This window comes from Camarhynchus parvulus, chromosome 3 (genome assembly GCF_901933205.1).
Source record: "Camarhynchus parvulus chromosome 3, STF_HiC, whole genome shotgun sequence".
In the NCBI taxonomy this organism is placed as follows: domain Eukaryota; kingdom Metazoa; phylum Chordata; class Aves; order Passeriformes; family Thraupidae; genus Camarhynchus; species Camarhynchus parvulus.
The window spans coordinates 6,331,936-6,357,118 of record NC_044573.1 but is presented as its reverse complement, the minus strand read 5'-3'; the positions used below and the strand labels follow the sequence as shown (position 1 = coordinate 6,357,118).

The 25,183-nt window shown below is 44.0% G+C and overlaps 1 protein-coding gene across 1 annotated transcript; it reads left to right on the top strand.

Moving 5' to 3' along the window:
- Positions 1–1,855: 1,855 nt before the first annotated feature.
- CAPN14 (calpain 14) lies at positions 1,856–23,768 on the top strand. The gene is made up of 21 exons (XM_030946630.1): positions 1,856–2,123; positions 4,274–4,343; positions 5,273–5,391; positions 5,997–6,133; positions 7,266–7,440; positions 8,122–8,187; positions 9,525–9,610; positions 10,859–10,933; positions 11,576–11,739; positions 12,420–12,583; positions 13,314–13,325; positions 15,666–15,871; positions 16,404–16,440; positions 17,341–17,403; positions 18,948–19,005; positions 20,727–20,791; positions 21,226–21,294; positions 21,411–21,489; positions 22,605–22,721; positions 23,415–23,470; positions 23,742–23,768. The coding sequence occupies exons 1-21, from the start codon at positions 1,893–1,895 to the stop codon at positions 23,766–23,768; spliced, it is 2,076 nt and encodes a 691-aa protein (XP_030802490.1). The 5' UTR covers positions 1,856–1,892.
- The last annotated feature ends 1,415 nt before the right edge of the window (positions 23,769–25,183 follow it).

Genomic DNA, 25,183 nt, shown 5'->3' with positions numbered 1-25,183 from the left:
CTTTTGTTTGAAGATTTCCAGGTAATTTTGAAAAGAGTTTAAAACAACACACAGTCAGGTTCAGCTGGGAGGTTTTCAAAACATACAAATTAGCATCATTGACTCAACACACTCTTTTACAGTCAGGGGTGCTGGTTGAATTTCTTGAAAATACTTATTGATTTAAACATTAATTTTTGAAAGCATTGTTTTTTTCATACTATCTTTGGATTTCAAGACTTGTATATAAAACTCAATTCTTTTTCAAATAAATGCTAGAGTGACGTGAGAACTGGTGAAAAGTTAAAAAGTTAAAAGTTAAAATAGTTTTATCAGGCACTGTGAGTACTCTGCACACCCAAAAACCAAATCTCAAATATTTGTTCTTCATCTGTAGCTCAAAGTGTGCCAATTGTTCTCTACTTCTTTTCCTTGGGAGCAGCAGAATGAGAAATTTTTCTTCATACATGTTTTGTCTCCCTATGTAAAGTGCAGCTGGTCTCCAGGCTGTTTTCTTCCTTTGTTTTTCTCTTAAATCTGTCTCTGTCTGTTGCTCGTGTTATTGCAGCCATGAAGGCCAATGGCTGTAAAAAGGGAGGGTTTGGTGGGAGAGTCAGCATTTTTCATCCGGACAAAAAGTAAGCAAGTTGTTAGGCACTTAAATTCTTTTTCAGCTCTGAAATGTGTACAATACAACAGAAAATTGAATTTTCATTTCCAGTGTTATCTTCTGAAGATTTTTCTCTTGGTTGCCCTTGAGGGTCAAGCTTTGTGGATCACTTGTAGAATGGGTTTATAACAAATGAGGGCTCTGTGTGGTTGAGCAGTACAATGTGTGGTTGTTTGTTTTCTCACAGGGACTGCTGCTGACCTTCAGCTTTGATGGGAGTAACAATCAACTGGTGCCTAACTGAGACCAGCATCCTCGGGTGCCTGGGGCAGGGATTTTGAGTCCCTAAGAGCTTCCTGTGTGGGGGAGCCTTCCAAATACTGTATCATTATGGCATGTGAACCATTTCTTCAACTTTGCATCCTGGTTAGTGTTTCTCACTGTACTAACTGATTGTGATCACCTTGTTAGCACTGATTTGCCTTCTGAGATTTTAGTCATGATTTCTCCCAGCAAGGGGTGGTGCAAATCTTTAATATAGCTGCTAATATTTAAAAAAGACCTAGGACATCACTCTCTGGTGTTTTTAGTGGGGGGATGAGAAACATCTGTCTTGAATGTTACAAGGAAAAAAATACCTCAGCATGCAATTTCATGTGTGAATCTGTGGTGTTCAGCAAGATGGAATGTGAACTCTTGGGGAAGATCATATCATTCTCCAAAATGAGGCAAAAAGGGCAAAATAACTATCATAGGAGTGTGAGTCGTGGCTTTCTAAAACCTAATGTATTCCAATTTTCTGTTAGCCTTTGTTTCATCTTGCTTTTTTTGGGGGGGTAGGGGAGGGAAAATAACTTCATGCCAGAAAGTGATTGAATTAAGACTGTCATTCATGTTGCAACACGTTATGAAAATATCCTAGAGAGCCTAAAATAGTCCAGAGAGTGACATAGAATAGCCATGTGTGTGGCTTCAAAGCTCTGGTAAAAGTCAGTGGGGTCAGTTGTTTTGATTTCACTCAGATCTACAGTGATGTTAAAGCCTTGAAAATGCAGTGATAAGTGCTCAGTTAGAATTGGGTGAGCCCCCACTTCTCCTGGGAATGCCACTGTTGCTACCCACCCCTGCTGACTAAGAAGAAAATTTTAAAAGTCAGGATTAAATTTACTTTTTATACTTACTTTAACTGTCAGGAATTCTTCTGAAAAGACACGCCTCATCCGAGAAAACCAAGAGTTTCCAGCAGATCCCTCCAGAATCCTCAGTGGAAAAAAATTATCCTGGTGTTATTGGAGACATCAGCATGCCTTTTCTGCTGTGCTTGAAAAAAAAGAAGTCACCTGTGCCTTTAGGCAGGAGTATCTTTCAAAAACACACCCCTCCCATCCAGCAGAACTACCAGGCTTTGCTGGAGTCGTGCTTGAAGAACAAATGCTTGTTCACAGATGACACCTTCCCTGCTCACATCAGCTCCATTGGAACAGGAGCACTGCTAAAGAAACTGCCCCGAAATTTACACTGGAAGAGGCCACACGTAAGTGACTTTCAGTGAGCACTGTGTGTAAGAGGATGATTACAGATGATAGCCAGCAAATAGTTTTAGCATTGAACAGGCTACTCTTAGACTTTAATTTAGGTGTACTTTAATGTCTCTGGGGATTACATTTATTGCATCAGGTGTCATTTTGGAAGCTGGGGTACATGGAGTCTCATAGTTGCCTTTGAAGCATTTGTTGCCCAAAATCATGACCAGCTTTGTTCAGTTTATATCCAGGAACACTTGGAGCAGGCAGGGAGAGGAGGCAAAGAGAGCAGGGAGAGTTGGTTTCCTTGGAGTTCATAGCTACAGGGATCTCACTGTGATTCTGTGGTGACAGATGAGATCCTTCTCCCCACAGTTCAAGATCATGACCTTCTAGAAGATTTCTGAGTCTCTAGACAGTTCTTAGCCATGACCCCTCTCTCCCATGGACTGTTATGATGCTGGAAGCTGCTGCTTTCCCAGACAGGGCAAGTGCCTTATCCTCTTGTTGGGCTGGTGTTTTTTCCCTGCTTAACTGTTTAGTCTATTGTACTTGGAGTAATCTTTCCTCAGCTCTCAAGGCTGAGCTGCTATCACAACCAGTGACTGAGCATCAGTCTGTGAGTTGGTTTTAGTTTTGAGGCCTTTGTTTTCTACTTGTGCTCACATTTCCAAGGCTTTTGCTGGCATTCCAGGCTGAAACTGAACATCTCAAGAGACACCCAGGTGCAAGGGCTGGTCACAGAGCACCTTCTCATAACAAAGGGGTAGATAACAAGTGTAGGAGGCCAGGGCAGGGGACTGGCACAGTTAGATAAGGCCTGTTATTAGCAATGCCAGTTCTGCTCTTACTGAGCCACTGAGCAAAGTATTGACAATCAGATCCTCCTGAAAGCAATGTACAGAATTATGTGAGAATTTCAGAATTCCTTTGTCTGTAGGGAATTCTGCCAGGTAATATCACATAGCATCTCCCAGCTAAGTTATTTTCTAGCTGTCATATTTTGTGAGATTTAAACAATTTCCCAGAAGAATCGAGTTTCTGGAAAAAAAAAAAAAAGGTCAGCATGAGTCCTGGCCTCTACAAAGCCCTTCAAGTGTCTCCCCATCCCTCAGATATTGGAATGGACTTGGAACCTCTTCTGTCTCTCAGTGGACTATTCTGCTGCTCTGCTATGATTGTTGGGGTGTCCTGTGTAGGTCCAGGAGTTGGACTTGATGATCCTGATGGGTCCCTTCCAACTCAGCATATTCTGTGATTCTGTGAGTCTAAAACTGCCTTGTGAAGAAGACTGCTGTTTGCTCTGATGCCAAACTTTCTGAGCAAAGACTCTCTGAGAATGGATGCTGTGCATCCTTCAGTCCCTGTGCTGCAGAGGAGATGCTGAGATTGTGCCATTCAGCCTGCAGGCTTGTAGCTTGCTGCATCTATGAGTGATGGCCTGCAAACTGAACACCCAAACTCACCAAGGGCAGGGCTTGGTGTCTAATTACTGTGACTGCCTTCTGAGGGAAGCTGTTTCTTTCCTGCTGCCTGCAGGGGAAGCCAACAGTGTGAAACTTAGCTTGAGCAATTTCTGGATCATTCGAGTAAAATATAATTTTGACATTTAGGTTATTAATTTAACCCCAGAGGCACTTGTGAAGGGAAAAAAAATCACCACACCATTATCTCTCTCTGTACAATTATTCACAGACCTATTCTTGTCACAGCAACAGGATTTCTGCAGCAGCCATCAGTCTGTAGCTCAATTGTCAGTCAAGCTGTGGAGATGTCAGCCAGCTTGGGTGAAAGTTTGATGCTCTGCCCTCATAACCTCTTTTGGCTGGCACTTGTGTGGAGGAGCAGGATTGGCAGATTTGAAGGGTTGTCTTCTCAGCATGGTGACCATGGAAAGCCATGGTGATGCATCTGAGCACCAGTGACTTTGGCTGGAGACCAAATTCAACATAGACCGAGCACAAATGTGTGCCCAGGCTGGGGTCAGGTTAGCCAGAGCACACAACAATAGATTTATACCTGAGCCAGAACAATGTCTGCTGGGACAAAGGATTCTCAGTATTTTAAAAGCTTTAACTTTCAAGCTAAATCAGCTCATGTTACTGGCTTAACTCTCTCCTTCTTTTTTTTTTTTTTTTCCTTTTCATTTTGTGCTTCCCAGGCTTTGCACAAAAGTCCCGTATTTTATGCTGCCCACAGAAAGCAGCCTGATCTCTGCCAAGGATTGGTGGGTAAGGAAACTCCTTTGTATAAATATCTAAGTATTCTTATACAAGATAACATTTTGCATGGAAGTTTGAATGTATAAAACTTGGCATGGAAATAGAAGGTATCCATCTCCTGTCTCCACTTGGCATGGTGTGGATGAAGCAATCATTTACTGGCATAGGCTCAGTAAATAAGCTGGCAAGCTTTGAGGTGGGATTTGAGGCATGAGAGGAGTCTCCACAAGCTGAAATCACCACTGTGTGTTGTTTCTGCCCCTGCTAATAGGAAGTGTTCCTGTGCTCTTACTGGTCTGTGGTGTTGCTGCTTGACAATTGAACAGAAACCACAGAAGGGCTTTACATTTGTACTTAATGCTCAGTGGGAGTGTGTTCTCTTCTCAGCCTTGCTGTTAGAAAAATAATTTGATGCCTGTGTTGTCTAAAATAAAAGACTATATTGCCATCTGAAAAACAGGTAGAGGTGGGACTAAATTTGTTTTTAAGTGCTTTATGTCCTTAAAACCAAAGTTTGCCAAGTACAGTCTTGCATGTGAGATCCACTGGAAATTATTTGCTTTTCTGAAAAGCTAATGTTTTCAAAGAAAAATGGAAAAGTTTTTTTTAATAGTGTGCCTTTATAGAGAACAGAAAAAAACCCCATGCAATGTCAGTAAAACAGAGAATGTTTCCATTGACAGTTATTGCTTGCTAAATTTCTTATTTAACCAAACAGTACCCAAATGAAAAGATCATGAGAGAGCAATTATAAACCAATCACGGTTTGGTTAAATAAAGAACATGTCTGGATCATCTAATTTTGTGTGTATGATTTGTTATAACTGTAAAGACATCAGCACAACAGCTCTTCTGCTGGGATCTTGGTGGTGTTGCTGAGCTTGGCTGAGAGCTCTCACTTTTCAGCCAAGTGCATGTGTCCGTTTGTCTTGGCGCAGAGAACTGCTGGTTCCTGGCGGCCCTGGAAGCCCTGACATTCCACCAGGACATCTTGGCTGCAGTTGTGCCACAGAACCAGAGCTTTGAGAGGAAATACACGGGCATTTTCCACTTCCGGGTACAGCTGCCCCCAGATTGCAGGAGCTCCTCAGATATCCTCTGCTGTGTTCTGTGTCACACCCTTGGATAATTTGTATGTGGTTCCCTTTGGGCAGGGGCAAGAGGGCCAGAGGGTATCCCAGGCTGGAGAGGAGCCCATCACCCCTCCCACAAAGTAGCACAGGCAGTGAATCAACTGCAAGCCACTGAGGAAACACCTCTGCTTGGCTGCTCTCTCCAGCTGTGTCCTACCCATATTTTAATGCAAACAAAACCCTTTCTCAAGAGTGGCAACAGTCAGCAGGACCTGAGCACATCAGCTCCAATCTTCTACCCCTTTGTCCACGTCCTGGTACAGCTCTGCTACCTAGCAGTTAGGAATTCCTTCCCCAGAAGTCCACCTGTGGCTCATTTCCCTGCTGACTGGTTTTACACCTGATAGATGCTTTGTTTACTCCTGTGGCTGGGTGGGGCTGAGGAACTGGCTCTGTGGGTGAGTCAGCATGCCCCACTGACCCACAGCAGCTTGCTCTGTACCCACAGCTGGGCTATCTTGCCTTTCCTGTTGTTTCAAGGGGAGGTCCTTTCCAAGGGAAACATCAGCTCATTCCTTTCCCCTGACAGTTCTGGCACTTCGGGGAATGGATTGACGTGGTGGTTGATGATCTCCTGCCGGTGAACGAGGCTGGGGAGCTGCTCTTTGTTTCCTCAGTCTATAAGAACGTGTTTTGGGGAGCCCTTCTGGAGAAGGCATATGCTAAGTAAGTGACTCATTTCAAGTTATGCAAATAGTGTCTCTAAAATATGTTGGTCGGTGCCTACGCAGTTTGTTCTTGTTTATAAATGCATCTCCTAGGCCTTGCTACATTTGGGGTGTGGTAGATAGCTCTCATCTATCTCTTATTACACATAAAAGCTGCCATTGCAGTAGTTGTTATCAAACCAGGCCCTTGAGTTTAAATCCAAGGGTTTAGGTGAGAAAACAGCCCTGTTGTGGGGGATTGTCCTGTGAGCGTTATCATTGTTTGCAGTGTATTGGCTGATGCCTTCCTTGTAAATATCACAGAGGAGTGGAACGCCACAGATAGAAATTTTCAAATGTGAATGATTTCCAAAGCCTCCTTTAATGTATTATCAGTGTGAGAAACCTCCAAGGATTTTCATTTTGGAGGTCTGCTGAAGCACTGCACTTTATTTTGGCAGATATTTTTGCTCTCAGGTCCTCGAAGCTGAGGTATATCACAAGTCATATGGCATGGTGAGAGCAGTGGCTTGCCTCCAGGGTGTTTTGCCTACAGTGGTAGTATCAGCACAAAGAAGAAAGCAGCAAGGCCTAACTGATGGAGTTTGTTAATATTTGGCTGAAATAATCTTTGCAGAGCAGGGAAAAATGCTCTAGTTAACATTGAGAGAAAGATCACCCAAAGGTGAGAATGTTCAGTTATTTTCATTTGGTGTTAGTGTTAGAATGAAAAGACTGGGCCAAGTTGCACTGGAGTGATAAAGAAAATCAGATTAGAGACTGAGCTCTCAGGACAGTGTCTCTCAAGGCACTATATCTTAGATACAGCTCAGAGCCTGGTGATAAATTCAGGCAACACTCTCTGAGGCAGAGTTATCAAAGAATCATGATGGGTATGTTCTCATTACAGTGCAGTCAGGGATGGCAGCTAGTGAAGAGTCCCTTTCAGACTATGGGCAATCTTGGAGGCAATTTTGTAGATTCTCCTCTTCCCAAATGCCAAAAAAAACCCTTAAAATGAAACATGAGTTACAGCCTTCCTTTTGCTTTTTGCACACTTTTTTTTTTTTAATATTTTCATTGGCAACCTGTTCTCAACCTGCCATCTGTGATGATAACCCAAAGAATATATTGATGTCTTTTTTTGCTAGACTCTATGGCTCCTATGAAGATCTGCAGATTGGGCAAGTTTCAGAAGCCTTGGTGGATTTCACAGGGGGTGTCAATACAAGGATCAAGCTTGCAGAAGCTCCTCCTGATCTGTGGGATATACTGACAAGAGCCACCTACAGCAGATCTCTCATGGGCTGTCAGACACACTTAGGGGTGAGGCTTGGAGTGACATCAAATGGCTTTACAGCTAAAAAACCTTTCCAGACCCCTTTCTGTCTGCTCAGCTGGTCATTGTGACTCAAAATGTATCAAAGCTGCCCTATGTGGTTTTCTGTAGAAGTCACATTCTTCATGTTAAACTTTGCTCATGGATTGATTCCCTGATGCTCTCAGCTCCCTGTTGTTATGTTTAGGAACTGGTTTGTCTATCAAAGAAATGCTATTAAATAGGGACCTACTGCATTTTCCCATTTTTGTTAAATAAATATTCCATTTTTACAGGTGGTGCAGTGACACACATATGGAATAAAGTTATAGCTAAGGTAGAGACATGGGTTGTTCAGAACATGAATTAAAGTCTTGGCTTCCAAGCTTTATGCTACCACCTCAGCTGTTGGGAGACTCTACTTTTCTGAAAATCAAAACCTAACCTCCTGGACTTCCTTAAAGTGACTGAAGACCCACAATTTAGGAAGGGTCATTAACAATCAACTTTCCAATTCCAAGCACACTGAAAAAATCTGGCTCTTAGGAGGTTCCATTCATATATTTATTTTCAGTTCTCCTTTGAAAGTCATTGCTTACACAAATACAGGTCTCTGGTATTGGTGTAAGTATGCTGTATGAGTAGGGATAAAATAAAATGTTTCTTTTCCTTCTGTTTCTTGTATACAGGCAACAAAGGTCCTGAAGAATGGGCTTGTTGCTGGCCATGCCTACACAGTAACTGGTATTAGAAAGGTAAGACCAGCCCAAATGTCCTGGGCCCAGGTTAATTTGGATATCAGCAATTTTTATTGCATTCAGGCATTGATCAGAGCAACTATAATATCTCCTCCCCAATACTCTTTTCTTAGTCTAAGGCTACAAGAGACTGTGGGCTTTGTTGAGATTGACATTTTAAGTGTGTCCATTTTAATTTGGAGGCCTTGATGTAAAGGACAGTTGTTATGGATCAGTGTATATCTCTAAGGGTGGGAATGATTCATAGGGCTCTGCTGACACCATCACCTAGAAATGCATCTCAGCTATTAAGAATGAAAGGACTGGCCTTTGGGGTTGCTGGGACAATGTGCTGAAACTTGGGGATGTGCTTTTTACTTGGGGTAAAAAGCCTTCCTCTGAAGCCAGTGGAGAGGCTGTAGAGAAGTAAGGATGTAAAAGCCAAAATATGAAAAACTGCAGATAGAAATGTGAGTCAAGGGTGTGGAGTAAGGGAACTGACCTGTGCTCGTGTGCAGACAGTGCCGGGTGACCCCACTAATCTGCAGAAGTGCTGTTGGAGTCCCCTTAGGATATTTGTCTAGAGGTAAGGGACTTGAAATAATACATCCCAAAGAGTTGGAGCGTCTTCCTCCTGAATTGGTGGATGACTGTCTTGTCCAGCCTCAAGAGGAAGTTGACAAGGATGGCAAAGACTGTGTGAGGCTTTGGACATTTTGGTTAAAGCATGTTCAGTGCCTGTAGCAGGAGATGCTAGGAAGGGCAGAAGAGATGAGCTGGATAAGGCACATCTGTGTCTCCCACAGGAGGAGCAGGAGGAGTTTATGTGTGGAGTTTTTCAACAACGTGTCTGTCAGTCTGGCTCCTCTGAAGAGATGAAGAGCCAGGCAACCTTAAGGGACTGACCAAGCATGTGGAAACTGTGAAGTCAGCTGTTCTGCAGCATGCTGTCAGCAAAGCCCCTAATTGGCCTCTCCTCCCACCACTTCAGGAGGCATTAATCTGTATAGTCACCCATGGGGGCTGCATTGTGCTGAGCCACTGCACTGGGGTAGGACTTGGTTTTCACACGAGTACAAAATTAGCAGATGTTGGAAAGGAAGAGGAATTTACAGTCAAGCCTTTGGATTAGGAATCTGTCATGTCTCTGGTTTCAGTTTAGAATGTAAGATGAAGCACCTTAATCTCTTTGTTGCTGGCATTTAAAATTGCATGTTCAAAGATTTTTATCATCATACTTGCTGGCATCTATGAGAACAAGCAAAATTGTTATTAATATCTGACATAGTACAATGATATAAACCAGATGAGAACTGCTGAGACCTTGGTAAGCACAATGTTACTGTTTTCTGCAGGTGACCTGTCAATATGGACCAGAAAACCTAGTGAGACTGAGAAATCCATGGGGAAAAATTGAGTGGAAAGGAGACTGGAGTGACAGGTGAGTTTACAAAAGGAAAGGTGTGACACTGAGCAAAGGAAAGGTTTCTTGGAGGAAAGATGCTGCCATCTTCAGGCATGAATTAATGTTGGGGGCAGCAGTAAGATAACACTTGCACAGACCTTTTGGTGTCAAAGCAATGACTCCATGGATTTATATGTCCCCAACAGACAGTGCTGCTGCAGCTGGCCTCACTTCACACATGCAGCCTCAATCAGATCAGTTCTACTTCTCATTTCACTAATGCCAGAGGAAGCGTAATATGAGCATGAGACACTGACCACCTTGCTGTGATGTGGAGAGCATGCAAAGGGACAGATAGCTGTGCAGGAGCTCTAAAAAACCCCCATGTTTCAGGACACAGTTGTTTATCATGGGAGGGCCCTGGAAAAATCTTCCACAGGCTGCAAGGTGTTAGAATTGGATAAATAGCAAGGAGTTCTCTGAACTGGCTGCTTGGGTAGATACAGTGGGGCATGAGATCAGAGGAGGTAATGAGGTAAATGGGCTCCATATTTGCACCTACCTGATTTTTTTTCCTTTTTAATTGGGACCCATGAAAGACAATGGTTTGCATTCTAGACCATGAGCAACTGTAAACTTGTGTCCTGTTCCTCTATGAAGTGGAGCATGTTTCTTGCTTCCAAGCTTCATTTCATTCCCCGCACAGGCTCTTTGCTGAGGCTCAGGGCATAGAAAGGAGGGAAGAGTAGAGAGGTCATTGGGAATGTGAATGGCTTTCACCTTGTCTGCAGAGCAGTAACTTCTCTGATGCATGTCTGTCACATAATGACAACACACCAGCTGTTCTGTTGAAGAGCATAATGAGCAACATACTGCAGGCCTGCCTTTGAAATGACTCCCAGCTGCCTCTTGTGCTGTCCTAGTCATTCATTCATTATGCCAAACACTCTTCCTATTATGTCTCCTTTAACAGAAAATTAACCAACAAAGTGGGTCTAGATTTTTATATTTTAAGTACTTGGAAGCTGTGTGTTCAAGTGAAGGGAGTGGTTGATGGAAATGGAACATTTCTGGCTTCTACTGCAGAAAACTGGATCCATTTAGCTACATCTCATGGGACCCAGGGTGGTTGTGGAGAGTCTCGTTTGTCTGAAGGCAAAGTGGGGGATAAGCATGGAGATATGTAAAAACAGGGATTTGGCCTCTTTTTGTAGAGGAAGGTCATGTCCTCTGCCTTGAATTTGTGGCCACATTTGGTTAGTCATCTCATGTTTTTCCCCTTAGCTCTTACAAGTGGGAGCTGCTGAGCCCAAAGGAGAAGATTTTACTGCGGAAAAAGAAGGATGACGGAGAATTCTGGTAAATGGCACAGTCTTGCTTCTCCCCTCTCTGCCAGCAGCCCCGGGGCTGCACCTGGAGCTGCACATTGCCACTTAGGCCAAGGCATAGGTGATGAGCTTTAGCCTGTGCTCCTCTCTGCTTGATGCTGTGAGAAGCAGCGGCTGTGCTGACATGAAATGCACTGCTCTTCAGTGCAGGAGTGAGGGAGAAGCAGGGCATTGCTCGGTCTCCTGGGGCTGCTGGAGATAAAGGGCAGCCCCAGGAGCTTTTTGTCCTGCCCTCCTGTTTTTTTGTTGTTGTTGTACTTTAACCATAGCTTCGGGAAGCTCCTGTTTGTCTCCGGTTTCTCCACAGCTTTTGCCACGAGGTGGCAATGTTACCGCCCCTGTAATTTCATCGCACTGCCTTTGCTGGCGAAATTATTTCATTCTCTGTTTCTCCTATCATTTGCTGAAGTTTTAGTCGTGCATTAGCTACTCCTAGAGGCTGCTGTGGAAGCAGACGCTCTCTTCTTTACTGCCTAATAAAATATGAGCATTACCATATGTAACACAGAATGGTGTGGCTTCAAAGTTCCCCGCTCCCTTTTCTTTCCATTTTATGAGCCATATGGACTAAACTAAACTGCTGACAAGATGTCTCTTGGCACTCTTTTCCCAGGATGTCTCTGCGAGATTTTAAGATTCATTTTGTAGATCTGGTGATCTGTAAATTAACTCCAGACCTGATGAGCCAGGAAGATGGGAAAAAGTGGATGTACTCCTTGAAGAGTGGGAGATGGGTTAAAGGAAGTACAGCAGGAGGAAGTCTGGGATTCTATAATGGTGAGAGATGCTCTTTTGGATAACTCTGACTTTTGGATGCTCTGCTGACTCGGTTAACAGCTTCTTATAACCTCTTAACATAAAATTGATGACAGAAACATGCACTTCCTGTTTATGCCTCCACACAAACATCAGAAATAAGCAGCTGAAGGACTTTGACTGGCTTCTGCTATCACTGAAGATGCACTGCTTGCAAACATAGGGCAGTGGGCTGATTATAGCATGAAATAAGCTTTAGGATCCCAGGATCAATTGCCAGCACTGATCTGCTCTAGAGCATTAGACTTGTCTGTTAAAATTTGCATCCTCAGCACCTCCAGGAAGTGTGTTTTAAGTAAAGTGAATAAAATAGTCAGAGACTCAGCTCTTCTGTAAGCAGAGCAGGTGGAGTCTAAAGTCAGCTAGCCTATACACCAGGGCTAACAGAGGAATGGTGATACATTTATAAACAAAATGAGCTCTTAGTTGCACGTAAGCAGAAGTATAGTTCCTTGTTCATGGGTCTTTCTCCTGTCTTAGACAGTAGTTGCACTGCTAAACTTGTAAACTGCACCTTAAAATCAAATTCCTGTGGGGTGTGGAGATCCAGACAACCTGTGACCTATTCAGTCCAGTGCCAGGCATCATGTGGGAAGCTGGCAATAAAAATGACATCAAAATGTTTTTCTTGTTTTACTTAGGCAACTTTTGGATGAACCCTCAGTACTGGCTGAATGTGCTGCCAGTTGAAGACAGTAAGAAAAGCCCAAGCACGTGCAGTGTGGTTATATCCCTCATGCAGAAACACAGCACCAAACACCGCAACCGAGCCCCTCACCTTTTCATTGGATTCTTACTCTATAAGGTGCAAAGAATTCCTTTGCTTTTCTTGCTCTCACCAAACAGGAGAACTTCCAGCCCCTGTAGATTGTAGTGCTCTGCAGGCCAAGAGTTTTTGTGGTGTGCAGGGTGATCTCTGCTCTTTCCTCCTGCCTGTGCCCAGTCTCCTCACACATCAGGGCTAGGCTCCCTGGGGCTCTGTGCCCTGCTTGCTGCCTCTCCAGCAGGCTGTGTGTCACCCTGCAGAGCAGTGAGAAGTGCCTTTTGCTTCAAAGCACATTGGGATTTATTTTGCTGCCTCTGAGGATATGTGCAATAGCTGGAAGAGGGTGCCAGGAGTCCCCTTACTTTGGGGTAGGAAGAGCTCTGCCCTCAGGTTATTTCCAACCATGGTAAAATTGTGCCTAAAAAGTGTTCCTAGTATGATGTGGCAGCTGCTCATGTGTGCATACTGCACTCCCCATGTGCCCAGAGGCAAATGGATATCACTAGGAGTGAGAGTTTCCTACCTTCAATTCTCTGCTTATCTGAGTACCTTGAGGGCCACTCTTCTCCCTTGAACAGAGCCACAGGTCTTGCACAGTTATGGAGAGGTGACTGTGGGGAAGGGTTTTTGAGTGGAGGGGCTGAGGTTTCTGAAGGCAAAGACCCCATATAGATGTTTGTAGCTGCTCTGCTTCCTAGGAATGACTTGGCTGTGTTTGGTGAGGCACAGAGGTCCTGACTGACAGATGCTGTTTCTTTTCTTCCTGCAGGTGGGCCTACAGGTGAGTCCCTTGTCACCACTGATGCCTGTTGTCTGAGGGACCTGGGCTGGCACAGCTGTTAAGACAGTGCTGAATGTGGTGTGTTTGCCTTTGTTCCTTGGCTGACAGTGAGTGCCAGTATTGGAATTCAGCGAGGCACAACAAGGCAGAACCATCCTCTGACTCTACTGAAAAGCAGCCATATCAGGAGAGCTCACTGGCCTTGAGAGTGGGCATTAGTTGTTCAGCTTCTCTCCTGGGTCTTCAAAGGTATTAGAAGTAGCATCAGCCTTTACCTGATGAGCACTTCAGCCCTGCTGCAGTTGTGGGATGGTGCCCCAGTTCTTGGCTGCGTTTTGGGAGTCAGAGCTGCCTTTCTGCTGCTTCCCAGTCTTGGCATGAGGTGGGAAAAGAGCATGTGCCCCATGGGAGTCAAAGATCTCCTGGGGAGCTCAGGTTCCTGGCTGGCTGATGGTACAGGTGTTTTCAGCTTCTTCAGGTCAGCTGCATTTCTAGAATTTTCTTTATCCAAGAGCCTTTGGGACCTGGGTAAAGGCCCTGGAACTTAAATCCTGATTAAGTCCTGATTTTGGCCCTGACCTCAGAGGGCTATTTAAAACACAGAAAGATTTAGCTCATATTGCCTTTAAAGGGCATATCTTCCACTCTGTTACTACTCAAATGAGAGTACACCTCTTAAATGAGAACGTGGGCTGGCAAAGAACTAGTTTGGGTATATGATATGGGCAGCACAATTGTGCTCCTAGTTACTGTAGACCCAGCATGGTAACCATGAGGTAAGATGCCACTCCTTCCTAACTTAAGTATCTTGGGCACTCTCAGGGTTACCTTCAAGGTAAACTTTCTGGCAGAGGAGGTCTGAGTGTGGCCCCAGGACAGTGCTCTGCCACACTTGAGTGGGAATGGTGGCAGCCAGGACTTCAATTTCAGGTTTGTAGTGGTTGCCAAGATCAATACAGAGAGATGGCAAGCTGAAAGCATCTGAGGTATTGGAACTGCTGTCAACAGAGTATTGACTGGAATATAAAAACTTTGAATTTAACATAAGGGGCATGAGGAGGAGTAACCCTGAACCTTTCATAAGAAAGATTGCCCTATTAGTAAGAAAAATACTGGCAAAGGAAGAGGAATAGCATCTCCCCATGAGGCTGCAGAGTAAAATGGCTAAATGTTTTGAGGAACAGCCAAGATCAGAAGGTGACAGTAGCTTTAGCTAGCAGGATTATTTATTGGGCTTGTGCACTGGGCACTCAGTGGCATTAAAATTAGTTTCATGTTGCCTGGATCAACACTTTATCCATCATCCTGTGGCAGAAAAGGGCCTGCAGAGCAAAGAGTGCCAGACAGATCAAGGACACTTGCATGAAGTCAGGATGAGGGCTTAGGTTGCTCATGCAGTATTCTCAGATCACAGGTGTTCTGAAAAATCCTCTGCTACCAGATCCCTTGTGCAAAGGACAAGCTGGGGACAAAGTGTGTGGTCCCTGTGGGAGAAGAGATGTTCTGGCTTGTGAAGGGCAGTCTCTAGAGCAGTTCCTCTCTGCAGTCATTTTAGCCCATCTGGCAAAGACTTTTGCAGAAGCCACGTTGGCAGGAACAGCTTCTTGTCTCCAGTTCTTGCTGCTGTTCCTTACAAGTAGTACAAGTAGTGTAAGTTTTTTTTTTTTTAATAAGTTGCAGGAAGCCCAGTCTTTTGCCATATTAGTATTGGGCAAATGTGGCATTCACATTCTCTGAAAAAATCCCTTCGCCCAGGATCTTCTCCTGGGAAGCTGAGAGGCCTCAGATAAAAAGGAAAATAGTTCTTATCTCATTTGCTTCTCCTGTGTTGTGCTCACATGCGGAATGTGTTTAGAGATTGTTTACCCACAGGTGATTGTTTCATTGGATTCTGATGTGAATTGTTTTAACTCTCTGGCCAATTAGGGCCAAGCTGTGTCAAGACTCTGGAAAGAGTAATGAGTTTTTATTACTGTCTTTTTAACATTGAGTAAGTATCTTTTCTGTATTCTTTAGTATAGTATAGTATTCTTTAATATAATATAATATAGTATTATAAAGTAATAAATTAGCCTTCTGAGAACATGGAGTCAGATGCATCATTCCTGCCTTGGTCGGGGCATTCCCTGCAAATACAATAGGCAAGGATGCTGCATAGTGAGAACCACCATGTCCTGGGAAGAGACTGAGTCCTTTGGGCTCTGTTACCTGCTTGTGCTGTAAAACAGGCTGAGATGTGAAGACAGGCTGTCTGTGCCCTGCCCATGAATCCTCCACACCTTTTGTCCACATGTTCAGCTGTAGCAGAACACGAATCTCTTACCTTTCTTCCCTGAGCAGTACCAGGAGAGCAACAGAAAGCTGCCCCCAAGTTTCTTCACCCGACATCAGCCTGTGAACAAGCACCAGGTTTTCCTTGATGAGCGGGAAGTGACTCATGACTTCCATCTGGAGCCTTGTGTCTACGTCATTGTCCCCTCCACCCTGGAGCCTCAGCAAGAGTCTGAGTTCATCCTGCGGGTCTTCTCCAGGAAGCACGTCCTTCGGTGAGATGCTGCTGCCCCTCATTCCCTGGGAAAGTCTGGTCTTTCTACTTTAATGGGGGCAGCAAAACTTAACTCTGAAAAAAGCAGCATAGTCTCTTTCAGAGAAGCTGGCTCTGGATTTCTCCTGCCGTAGGACTCTCAGTGGTTGAAGCTCTGGTTTTGGCCTTATCCTTTCAAAAAAGGCTGAGATAGGCCCACACAATCCTTGCAGCATGCACATGTTTGAGACTGTGGGAAGGATAAGAGCTCTTTAGCTTTTTAGCTCCATTAGTTTGCCAGGAACTGCCTGCTGGCAATACTAGCATGGTTGCTTGTACAGAAATGGGTGCTTTGGATACTTCAAATGCCGGCAGCTTTTGGGGTCCTGTGTGGATATGAGGCCTTGCCTTAGTGCAGCTGTAACACCAGAGAGTAAAACACATGGCAAGAGCAGGTTGGAGCCCCATCCAGGGAAGAGGAATGACACCTGTGGTGAGACAAACACACAACTCTGAGATCTGTCCTTAATGTGTCTGCTTTTTTACATCTCCAGGGAAATGGGCGGGAACACGAGCTTCACCCTCTCGAAGGTGAGTGGGTGTGAGGGGAGTGGGGGGTCTGTGGCTCAATCTGCAGCTCTGAATGTTGGGTTTTTACTGTTGCTCTGCCCTAGAGGAGAGGCTGAGTGAGAATGCTTGTGTTGCAGCACTTGAAAGCACAGCTTGGGTTTATAGACAGAATCCTTTGGACCAAGGGGACAGATGCAATCAAATGTGGGAGACAGGCAAAACTTGAGACAGCTTAGTTGCCCTTTTTGCAAACATCTTTTACTGACACCATTTTGCTTGCTCTAAAGTCTTTCCCGCTCATGGCTTTTTGGAGATTCATGGTCCATTCTTGCACTGCTCCCCATCCCTTTCAGGCCTTAAACATTTTGGAGACATGATGGGACCTTAGCTCTACTATTCCCATGCAATGGCCTAAAGGTTATTTTCAAAAGAACTGGTCTCAATGGCAGTGCATGCACATCTACAGCTTGTGCTAGGAAATTTATGGCATAGTCTGTTCCCCTGGCATAACCAGGGCCTTTCCTGCCTTCATCTCCTCTGTTGGGCTGTATAAAACAGAACAGAGACTCATCTCTCACAGAGTGAGCCCCAAGCTTTGCACAGCTTTGGGTGGGGTGAGAGGAATGTTTCTCCCCACTAAATGTTATCTGAGTATTTCTCTCCAAGAAATAGCAGTTTTGTGATGTAGGGAGGTATTTTAGCAGTGGGCTGTATTAGTGATGTAACACTGATTGCAGAGGTGGGCAGAGGGTGGAAGGGGCAGGGAATGGAATGGAATGGAATGGAATGGAATGGAATGGAATGGAATGGAATGGAATGGAATGGAATGGAATGTCATACTGGGAAAGCATCTTTAATAATTTGGTTGACAATATTTTTCTTCTGCAAGTTAATGTTGGTTTTTTTTTTGATACCCTAAAGGAAATTGTTGATAGGTATGAAGGCAAGATTTGGGAGGATTTCTTCACAAAGCATTTTGAACAGGTAAGTGCTTGCATGAGTAAACTTCTCCAGAGCTATTATGTAGCTCTGTGAAAGTAAAAGCATGTGGATGTGTGGGGACCAGAGAGGGGCTATGGAGAGGAGGTTGGACTCTGTGTACAGTGATGACTCCACACAGCAAATTTGCCTGTGAAGCTTAGCAATGTGATGGCATTGAGACAGGCACACTTCTCTGCACAACAGGGTGTCAGTGCCTGGAACTTAATGTGAGTGTGACAGTATCAAGAGGCTCAAAAGGCATTAGGAAACTGATGGGCAGAAAGTCCATAAACAAATGCTAAAGGACTGAGCAGGGATGTACCCTCAGAGATCACTTTTCCAACAGGGAAACAGCAGAATGGACTACCGAAGCTGACCAGGCTCACATGCTTTCCTTAAACATTAATTCCTGTTGCCTGTACTGGGGACAAAGTGATGGGCTGTGTGGATCCATCCTATGCTTTGGGGAAAGCTGTCTATTAGAGAACACCCCTGAAATATTGAACTTGTCTCACACATACTTCATCACAGTTGGATGGCAACTAACCTGCTTTGAGATGTGAAATAGATATTGGGTATCCCATCATCTTTTCCCCCTAGTTTTCCAAGTGAAATATGATCCTTGCTGTGAAGGATTCTTTTTAGTATTTCTCTGGCCTGATTTGGGATGGAGCTGACCATCAGGGATCCCACTGACTGTGGTGAGGGATGCAAGTGTTTCACCTTTCAGAAAAGGTCACTGCATTTGTTTAGCATCATACCCTGTATTTGGCAAACACAATTTCACAAAAACAGATTTGCGCTTTTAATAGGAATATCTTGAACAAAGCTGTTACTAAAAACAATGAATGCTTTCACTTTTTGTCCCTTGTTTAAGATTTTGGTTTTGAGAATGGTGTGGCTTTGATGTGCTAGAAATTGCCACATACTGTGAGGTGCTGGTCCTTTGCTGTCAGGATGTCCAAGTACACACAGAGCACCTACTGCCATTTCTGAAGGCTTTACCCTGGCATCCCTCAATGATCTGAAAGCAGGCTTTTATTTTTGAAGAGTGACATTTAAAGAAACCCTCCAAACAAACGATTGTCACAGCTTCTAAAAGATTTATGAACTTTAGTATGACAAGAGGGAGGGGGAGTCTCTGCTTTGAAAAGTTTGGGGAGAAGTATTCCAAAGTTTCAGGTTGGTTTTTTTGTTTGTTTGTAAATGATAAAAAGGGAATGTTTGAAGCAGATCTCTTGACAGTGTACTTGATGGGACAGATGGCACCAGGGCTGAAAGGCCTGCATCCTCACTCAGTGGAAATCTGCACTACTGCACTGATCTGTGTGGAGCCCTGAGAACTTAGCCCAGAGCACACTGCAGCTCCTGCAGGCTCAGGATCTTGTCATATTCAAAGGGAGTCTTGTCTATCGATTTTCACAGTGGCTGGAGTGGGGCCAGAAAAGCAGAGAATGAAGATGGGGCATGCTGGGAAAACAAAAGAGGGAGAAAAGTGATTTAATACTTAGGAAAAAAAACCCCTAAAATTCTCTTCCATATCACAGAATCCTGAAATAAATGCTGTTCAGCTCCAGAGGATCTTGAATAATATATCTTGGAGAAGTAAGTGCTGAGAAATAATGTTTCTGTAAAATAAGCCCTTTCAGAGAAAAGCCTCAGCTCTTGTATCTATTTCTCGAATTCTGGGAAGAGAAACTGGCTTCAGTCTGACTGAACTAACTCTTCTGATGCCATGTTAGATTTCCAGAGCAAAAGGATTTGCTGGGGTGTGAATCAATATGGCAGAAATGTTATAAGCAGAGCTAATCTAGTTTGAATTTCAACAACTGAAATAATGAGGGAGGAGAGCAAGCATGGATGCAGATTCTTAATTTGGCCTCCAAACCCAGCTTGAGCTCAGCTTTGATTCTGAAACTGTGTCTCATTTCAGCCTGTGCCACTGCCTCAGCCTCAGCAGCACCAAAGTAGAAGATGTGGAAAGCCTGGTCTGTAGGAATTGGTGTGGTGGAGGAGGGTCTTGCCTTTAATTTCATGTGCTTGCTCCATGCTGCTGTTCCTGTTTACTCTTCCCTGCTGTGCATGCATAGGGCTGCCCCTTGCTCTGTGTTTGGGGGACAGGATGAGGTGCAGGTGGGAACCCATGCCTGTGAGAGCCAGGTGAGCCCTGAGCTGGTCCCTCTCACATGTGGCATCCACTCTGCTGGGGGCAGCCCAAAGCACTCCACAGGTTTGTAATTTGGACTTTGGTAACAAATAACCTGGGCAGCAGTGAGGCATTGCAGTGGCCGTTCTCTCTGGACAATGACATTGAAATTACAGATATAATGATGAATCCAGATTTTTTTTCCTGGTTTCTTCACTGGTAACAATCAATATGCAACATAGAAAATGCTCTGTCCAACCATTACAGGCAACAAAGAAGATCATGAAAAGAGTGATGTGATGCCTTTTTCACTTGGACTGAATTTGATATTTCTCTCTTTTCTGCAAAAGTGGACAAGGATAGTTCTTCTGTCTTTGTAAACTGACCCACCAGGCACTGTCTTATCTGTGAGAAAGCAATATTGAACAGAGAGTCTTTACTTTTAATAAATTATTGATTTTAAGAATTATTTTCAAATCTTTACAGTACTTGGTTCATACTTACTAAACAGGGCTATTACAATATTAAAATTATTAAAGCATCGTGACTTCGTGCAGAGAAGGGATTGGTGAGTTATGATTCTGTCCCTTACTCAGTGGAAGGGGCAGACCAACTGTGATCATGATTTTCAGTGAGATTAGAGCCTGTTTCTGTTATTCTTCATGTAAGTTGTATATGAACCAGGAATGCTAATCTTTGAGGCAGCATCATGTTTTCAGCAGTGCCTGTACTTTTAATTATATTAACAGAGCTGGCAGCGTGTCTGTGAAAGAGAGGGAGAGAGAGATGCTTAGTACAAGGGTTTCAATTAATCTGCAGTGCTGTTCCCCAAAGCTCTTCAGGTCAAGTGACTTTGCTCAAGGTCATGCAGTAAATTCTGTTTGGGATTAGAGCTTTGGATGTCCTTTTCCTTCCATTTTCTCTAATAGCTGGAGATAGTGTACCATATTTCATTCTATATTACATGCCTGCAGGGAGCTCATATTGGATTTTCTGAGACTAGTAGAATCCATCCTGTTGCCTCATATTTTTATCATCATAAATGATACATCTTCTCAAGTGGGTGTAAACTTTCACAAAGGCTTTGGGGCCTGAGCCCTCTCAAGTAAGGGGGGATTTTGTGAGTCCATTTTTCTGAGAGATGTCCAGTGACTCCCCAAACCATTTTTTTTTTCTCCAGATTTCCAGAGTTTTCACCTGAATTTCAGTCTGGATTCCTGCCAGGGTATCTTGGCACTCCTGGATGTATCCTTGTCATGAGTGATACTTCTGACTCATATAATACTTTACCAGAGCATTATTTCTTAGGCGAGACCGGGTGTTACTGTGATTTCTTTACCACCAGGACGTGGCCTGCTTATTGAACTTCTCACCCTCCATAATAACAGTTTAGCTGTGACAGAATGGAGCTGCTTTGGGAAAGGGTTGATTCCTGCTGCTTCTAAAATCAGCAGCCAGGTTTCCTTTGACTTTAGTGGGATGAGGATCAAGTCTATAAATAGGCACATGGGCTAAGAAATCATTATTCTCATATTATAATTGCATGGGTGTTAGAGTGGCTGCAAATTTTTGGGTTGTTTGGGCTTTTGGTTGGGCTTTTTTTCTTTTTTCATTTTTTAATATATGTAATGGGTGCTTTCTAATGTTTGAGATGTTTTGACCTTAATGCCCCCACTAAGCTGAATGCCACTGGCACACTGAGTATCCAGGAATTCAGAATCCTGTGGAAGAGGCTGCTTTTCTATTTGGTATGGCAGTAATTTCTATGCCCCCTTTCAATATTTCCCTGCTCACAATCCCTTTGGTGTCACCTGCTGGATTTTGGGTGGTTTGGTTTGTTTAAAAGTACTCCCTTACCCCACAGGAAGTTTTCCAGAAGAGAGACACCAAGAGATCAGGAAAGCTTGACCTTGTGGAGCTGCACGCAGCTGTACAGGAGACAGGTGAGCCCACAGCATGTTTTAGCAAGTCTCATCTTCTTGCTCATGAAAGCTGAAGAAAAAGCACAGGGCTGGGAAACATCTTGATAACTGTGTGTAGAGCTCAGGAAGAGTGGAAAACATTATAGTTAGCATGGCCTTGGCTATGTCATCTTCCTTCTTTAGCTGGGTCAACATGGCTGAAAATTATTTTGCCATGTGACAGGCTGCCCACTCTTTTCTCAGTGTGGTCTCACACTGAGAGTTGTGTGAAGCAGAAGTGTCTGCCTATTTCAGATCCAATTTTTAAATCCCTTCCTGTGTGTTGCTAATTGAATTTTAAAAGATTTTGTGGGGTTGTGGGGATGCAGGAGGCCAGATCTAGCTCCTATTAAATTGCTGCTTCTGCTGAAAACGACAGCTCAGGGACCAAAACTGGAAGTGTGGGACTTGCACGGAGGCTAGATTGTTGCTAGACTTCACTAATGCAGTGTCTGAGGCTTGATCTAGAAATGGAAGATGATCCATATGGGTCCAAATACTGGACCGAGCTCTGCTGCTATTACTGGGCGTTGTGTGGGGGCTGGAGCTCAGTCTTGTAGCTTCCTTTGCGTGTTTACACTTTAAATATCATTCCTCTTTTTGGTGCATGTTCACCCAGTTCATCTGAGTCAGTGAAAGCACAGTGAGAAACCTGGGCAGACCTCTGCTAAAGCAAACTAAAATCCCAGGCCATGAATAGAGAATGCTTTTGTTCCTTGCAAATGCTGCTGCTGCTTGACATTGGGACTGATGCTTTCTGTATGAGCTTCCTCTGGATTTTCTTTTTCATCTCCTTTCCTACCCTCTTGGGAATATTGCTGTTAAACCCAGCTGCTGCTATTACCCTCATATCCCATGAGCAAAAGAGGCCTATTTGTATTTTATTTCAACTCTGGAAGGACTGTAAGTATAGGGGAGCAGACCTGAACCCTTTTAAATTTGGAGAAGATATCTTCGTGTAGAGATCTCATTTGGGCTGGCTAATATTTGATTATCTTAGGCCAGGCTTGAAAAACAAAGCTGTTGGAGAAGTGATGAAGACCATTCAGTTGTGCCATCTCATTCTGTATTCTTTTTTTCCCCCCCATTTTATGTAGGCATTTCACTCAGCAATGAAGTCTGTAATTTGATGGCAATCAGATATGGTGACCCTGACTTACAGATCAGTTTTGAGAGCTTTGTTTGCTTCATGCTTCGAGTGGAGATCATGGGAGGTGAGGCTGGTGCTCCATGTCTGGCCAGGCAAGCTGGGCTGCCAGCTGAGCCATGGCCCCTCTGATGCTGTTCCCACTGGCAGTGGCAAGGGGAAAAATTGCAGGACTGGATTTCTGAATAAAGCAAGAGTAATCAGTTTAAAGCAAGGGACAGATACAGAGGAAGCCAAGCTCTCTCTTTACCTCCCCAGCAGTCCCTTCCTACAGACATCCAAGCTGTACATATCAGTGATTCAGCTCTCTGCACATTTGTACTGGCCTTCTGTAGGAAGAGGAAATTACAGACAAAAACTACTTGTTTTCCATAAAGACAACCTTGAAATGCACCTTTTCTAGGAAGAGGAAAGCTTTGAAATATGTCTTTGGTGGACTGCAGTGTGATGATGAGAGAGCTGATAGATGAGAGACCATGCTGCAAACACTTAGCACATGTCTCATAATTGTAATGGGTAAGGTTGGGACCACCAGCATTTTGGGGTTTTACAGATGGATGGGCAGACATCACATGCCTGACTTTATTCAGCTGCTCCCAGTGTTCCAGCCTTCAGGGATCTCTCAGGGACAGAACAGAGAAGCTCTGCTCTTGAGAATAGCCTACAAACTCTGCCTTTGGGGTTTTTCCTGAGGCAGTGCCTTGGCTGTGGTGGTGTCTTGGCTGTCAAGTTAACTCTCCTCATTTGCTTTTTTTTGCAGAGGCCTTTCGTAACTTAACCCAAGATGGCAAAGGGATTTACCTCCGGGAATCTGAGGTAAAGCCCACCCCCAACTGGCAGCTGCAGACCTCTTTGTTGCATGTGGCACTGCATGGTTTATTCTGTAGCCTTAGAAAAGGTATCTTTAACTGACCAGGGCAGGTTACAAACAAGGAGGTTCAGGCTTCTAAGTTTTCTGCTTTATTATGGCTTCTCTTTCTTCTGGAGGCAGAATATCTTCAATGCCCCATAGTCCAGTCTCGGTGTGAATATGGCAGGGCTTTCACAGGGATGGATTGTTTCACCCCCCTTTCCATATTATTTTCAGTGGATGATGATGACACTTTATTCCTGAAGCAATGCTGTAGAGGAGGAGACAACCACACCTGTACCAGGATGAGGAAGGCTGCCTTGTTTCAACTTTGTACTTCATATGAAAAGTCTTCCTCAAGCAGACTTAACAGGATAACCACAGACTTGGTGAACTGAAGTTTTACTAATTAACATATTTATTTTGAGTCCTATTTCACTTCAGACAACCCTACTGAGGAGAGACCATTGGATGCCAATTTCCACAAGTGCACAGTGTGACACCCTGGAGCATGGTGGCTGAGTTTTTGGGGTCACCTACTTCATGCTGGTGTAATGCTGCTGTTATAGGCACACATTGTGGCAGTGCCCAAAGGCTGTGCTTGGTGGTGGGGCTCTTGAATCTGTGAGGGAAAAGGCCCTGTCCTGATAGAGGGATCACAGTTCTGTAGCAGCTAGGCCCATGATAGAGAGCTGGAATCTGTGGGCTTCTGAGAAAGAAGGGGTGAAGACTCACACTCTTCCCTAGCCCTGACTTGGAAAGGTGATTTGCAAGCATTCAAACCATCTCTTTTGCTTTTATACATTGACATAGCCCTATTGAAATGGCCCTAATTTGTTTTGACCAAGTGATGAGCTGACCCTCCAGCTGTTTGTTGTATGATGATTGTATTTATTTGATGATTGTATTTATTTCAGAAAGGCAGTGAGTTTTCTCTGCAGATTGGAAAGTACAGCACAGTGAAAAGTAAACTGATCTCATATTAAGAGACTCGCAGGGAATGAATGTTCTCAGTAGGGTGATACAAGATTTGGATATTTATTTTCTATAGGTTGAGCGTGTGTGTGTGTGTGTACTTCTAAAGGATGCAGGTAAATGTAGGCTGTAGTTAATTAAATAGTACAGCCCAGGTGTGTGGCTGTGAGCAGTGGTAGAGAGCATGGTATAAGTGGGACTATTCACATCAAAATCCATGAGAGAGTTACTTGATGCATCTGTCTGTAGGATCCTTTTCCACTTTCTTACCATTGATTTATTTGGGCTGGAAATTTCCACGCTAAGTGACTGTTACAGGTTGCTGCTTTGATTTTTTCCTTTTTTCCCCCTTTTTTGCATTCCTGCAGACAGCTCAATTGAGGCTCTTTTAGAGTGCACAGCCTAGGCTGAGTCTGGGTGCTAAATGAAACAGAGCTCCAATGGGAATGAACATATAATGAAAGATCACACTCTAATACCTTTGTAGGAAGGAGTTATATTAAGCTTGCATAGGCAGCCTTCCCTCTGGCTTTTGGTGACTTTTTAGGTGCTTAATCTCATAAATATTTTTTCAGAGTGCATGTGATATTCAGGAATGGGATGGACTGTGGCTAAGAAAGTAAATTTGGGCATGGCTGAGCTCAGGGATGTGCTTACCACTGCACTGAGGCCTGAGCAATAGCATAAGCATATTTATAGAGGAA

Coding starts and splice junctions, on each gene's coding strand:
- CAPN14 (XM_030946630.1), top strand. CDS start 1,893: ATGCCTTTTCTGCTGTGCTTGAAAAAAAAGAAGTCACCTGTGCCTTTA. Junction 21,295..21,410: donor AGAGGCTGCTTTTCTATTTG/GTATGGCAGTAA, acceptor CTTACCCCACAG/GAAGTTTTCCAGAAGAGAGA. Junction 22,722..23,414: donor TCGAGTGGAGATCATGGGAG/GTGAGGCTGGTG, acceptor TTTTTTTTGCAG/AGGCCTTTCGTAACTTAACC.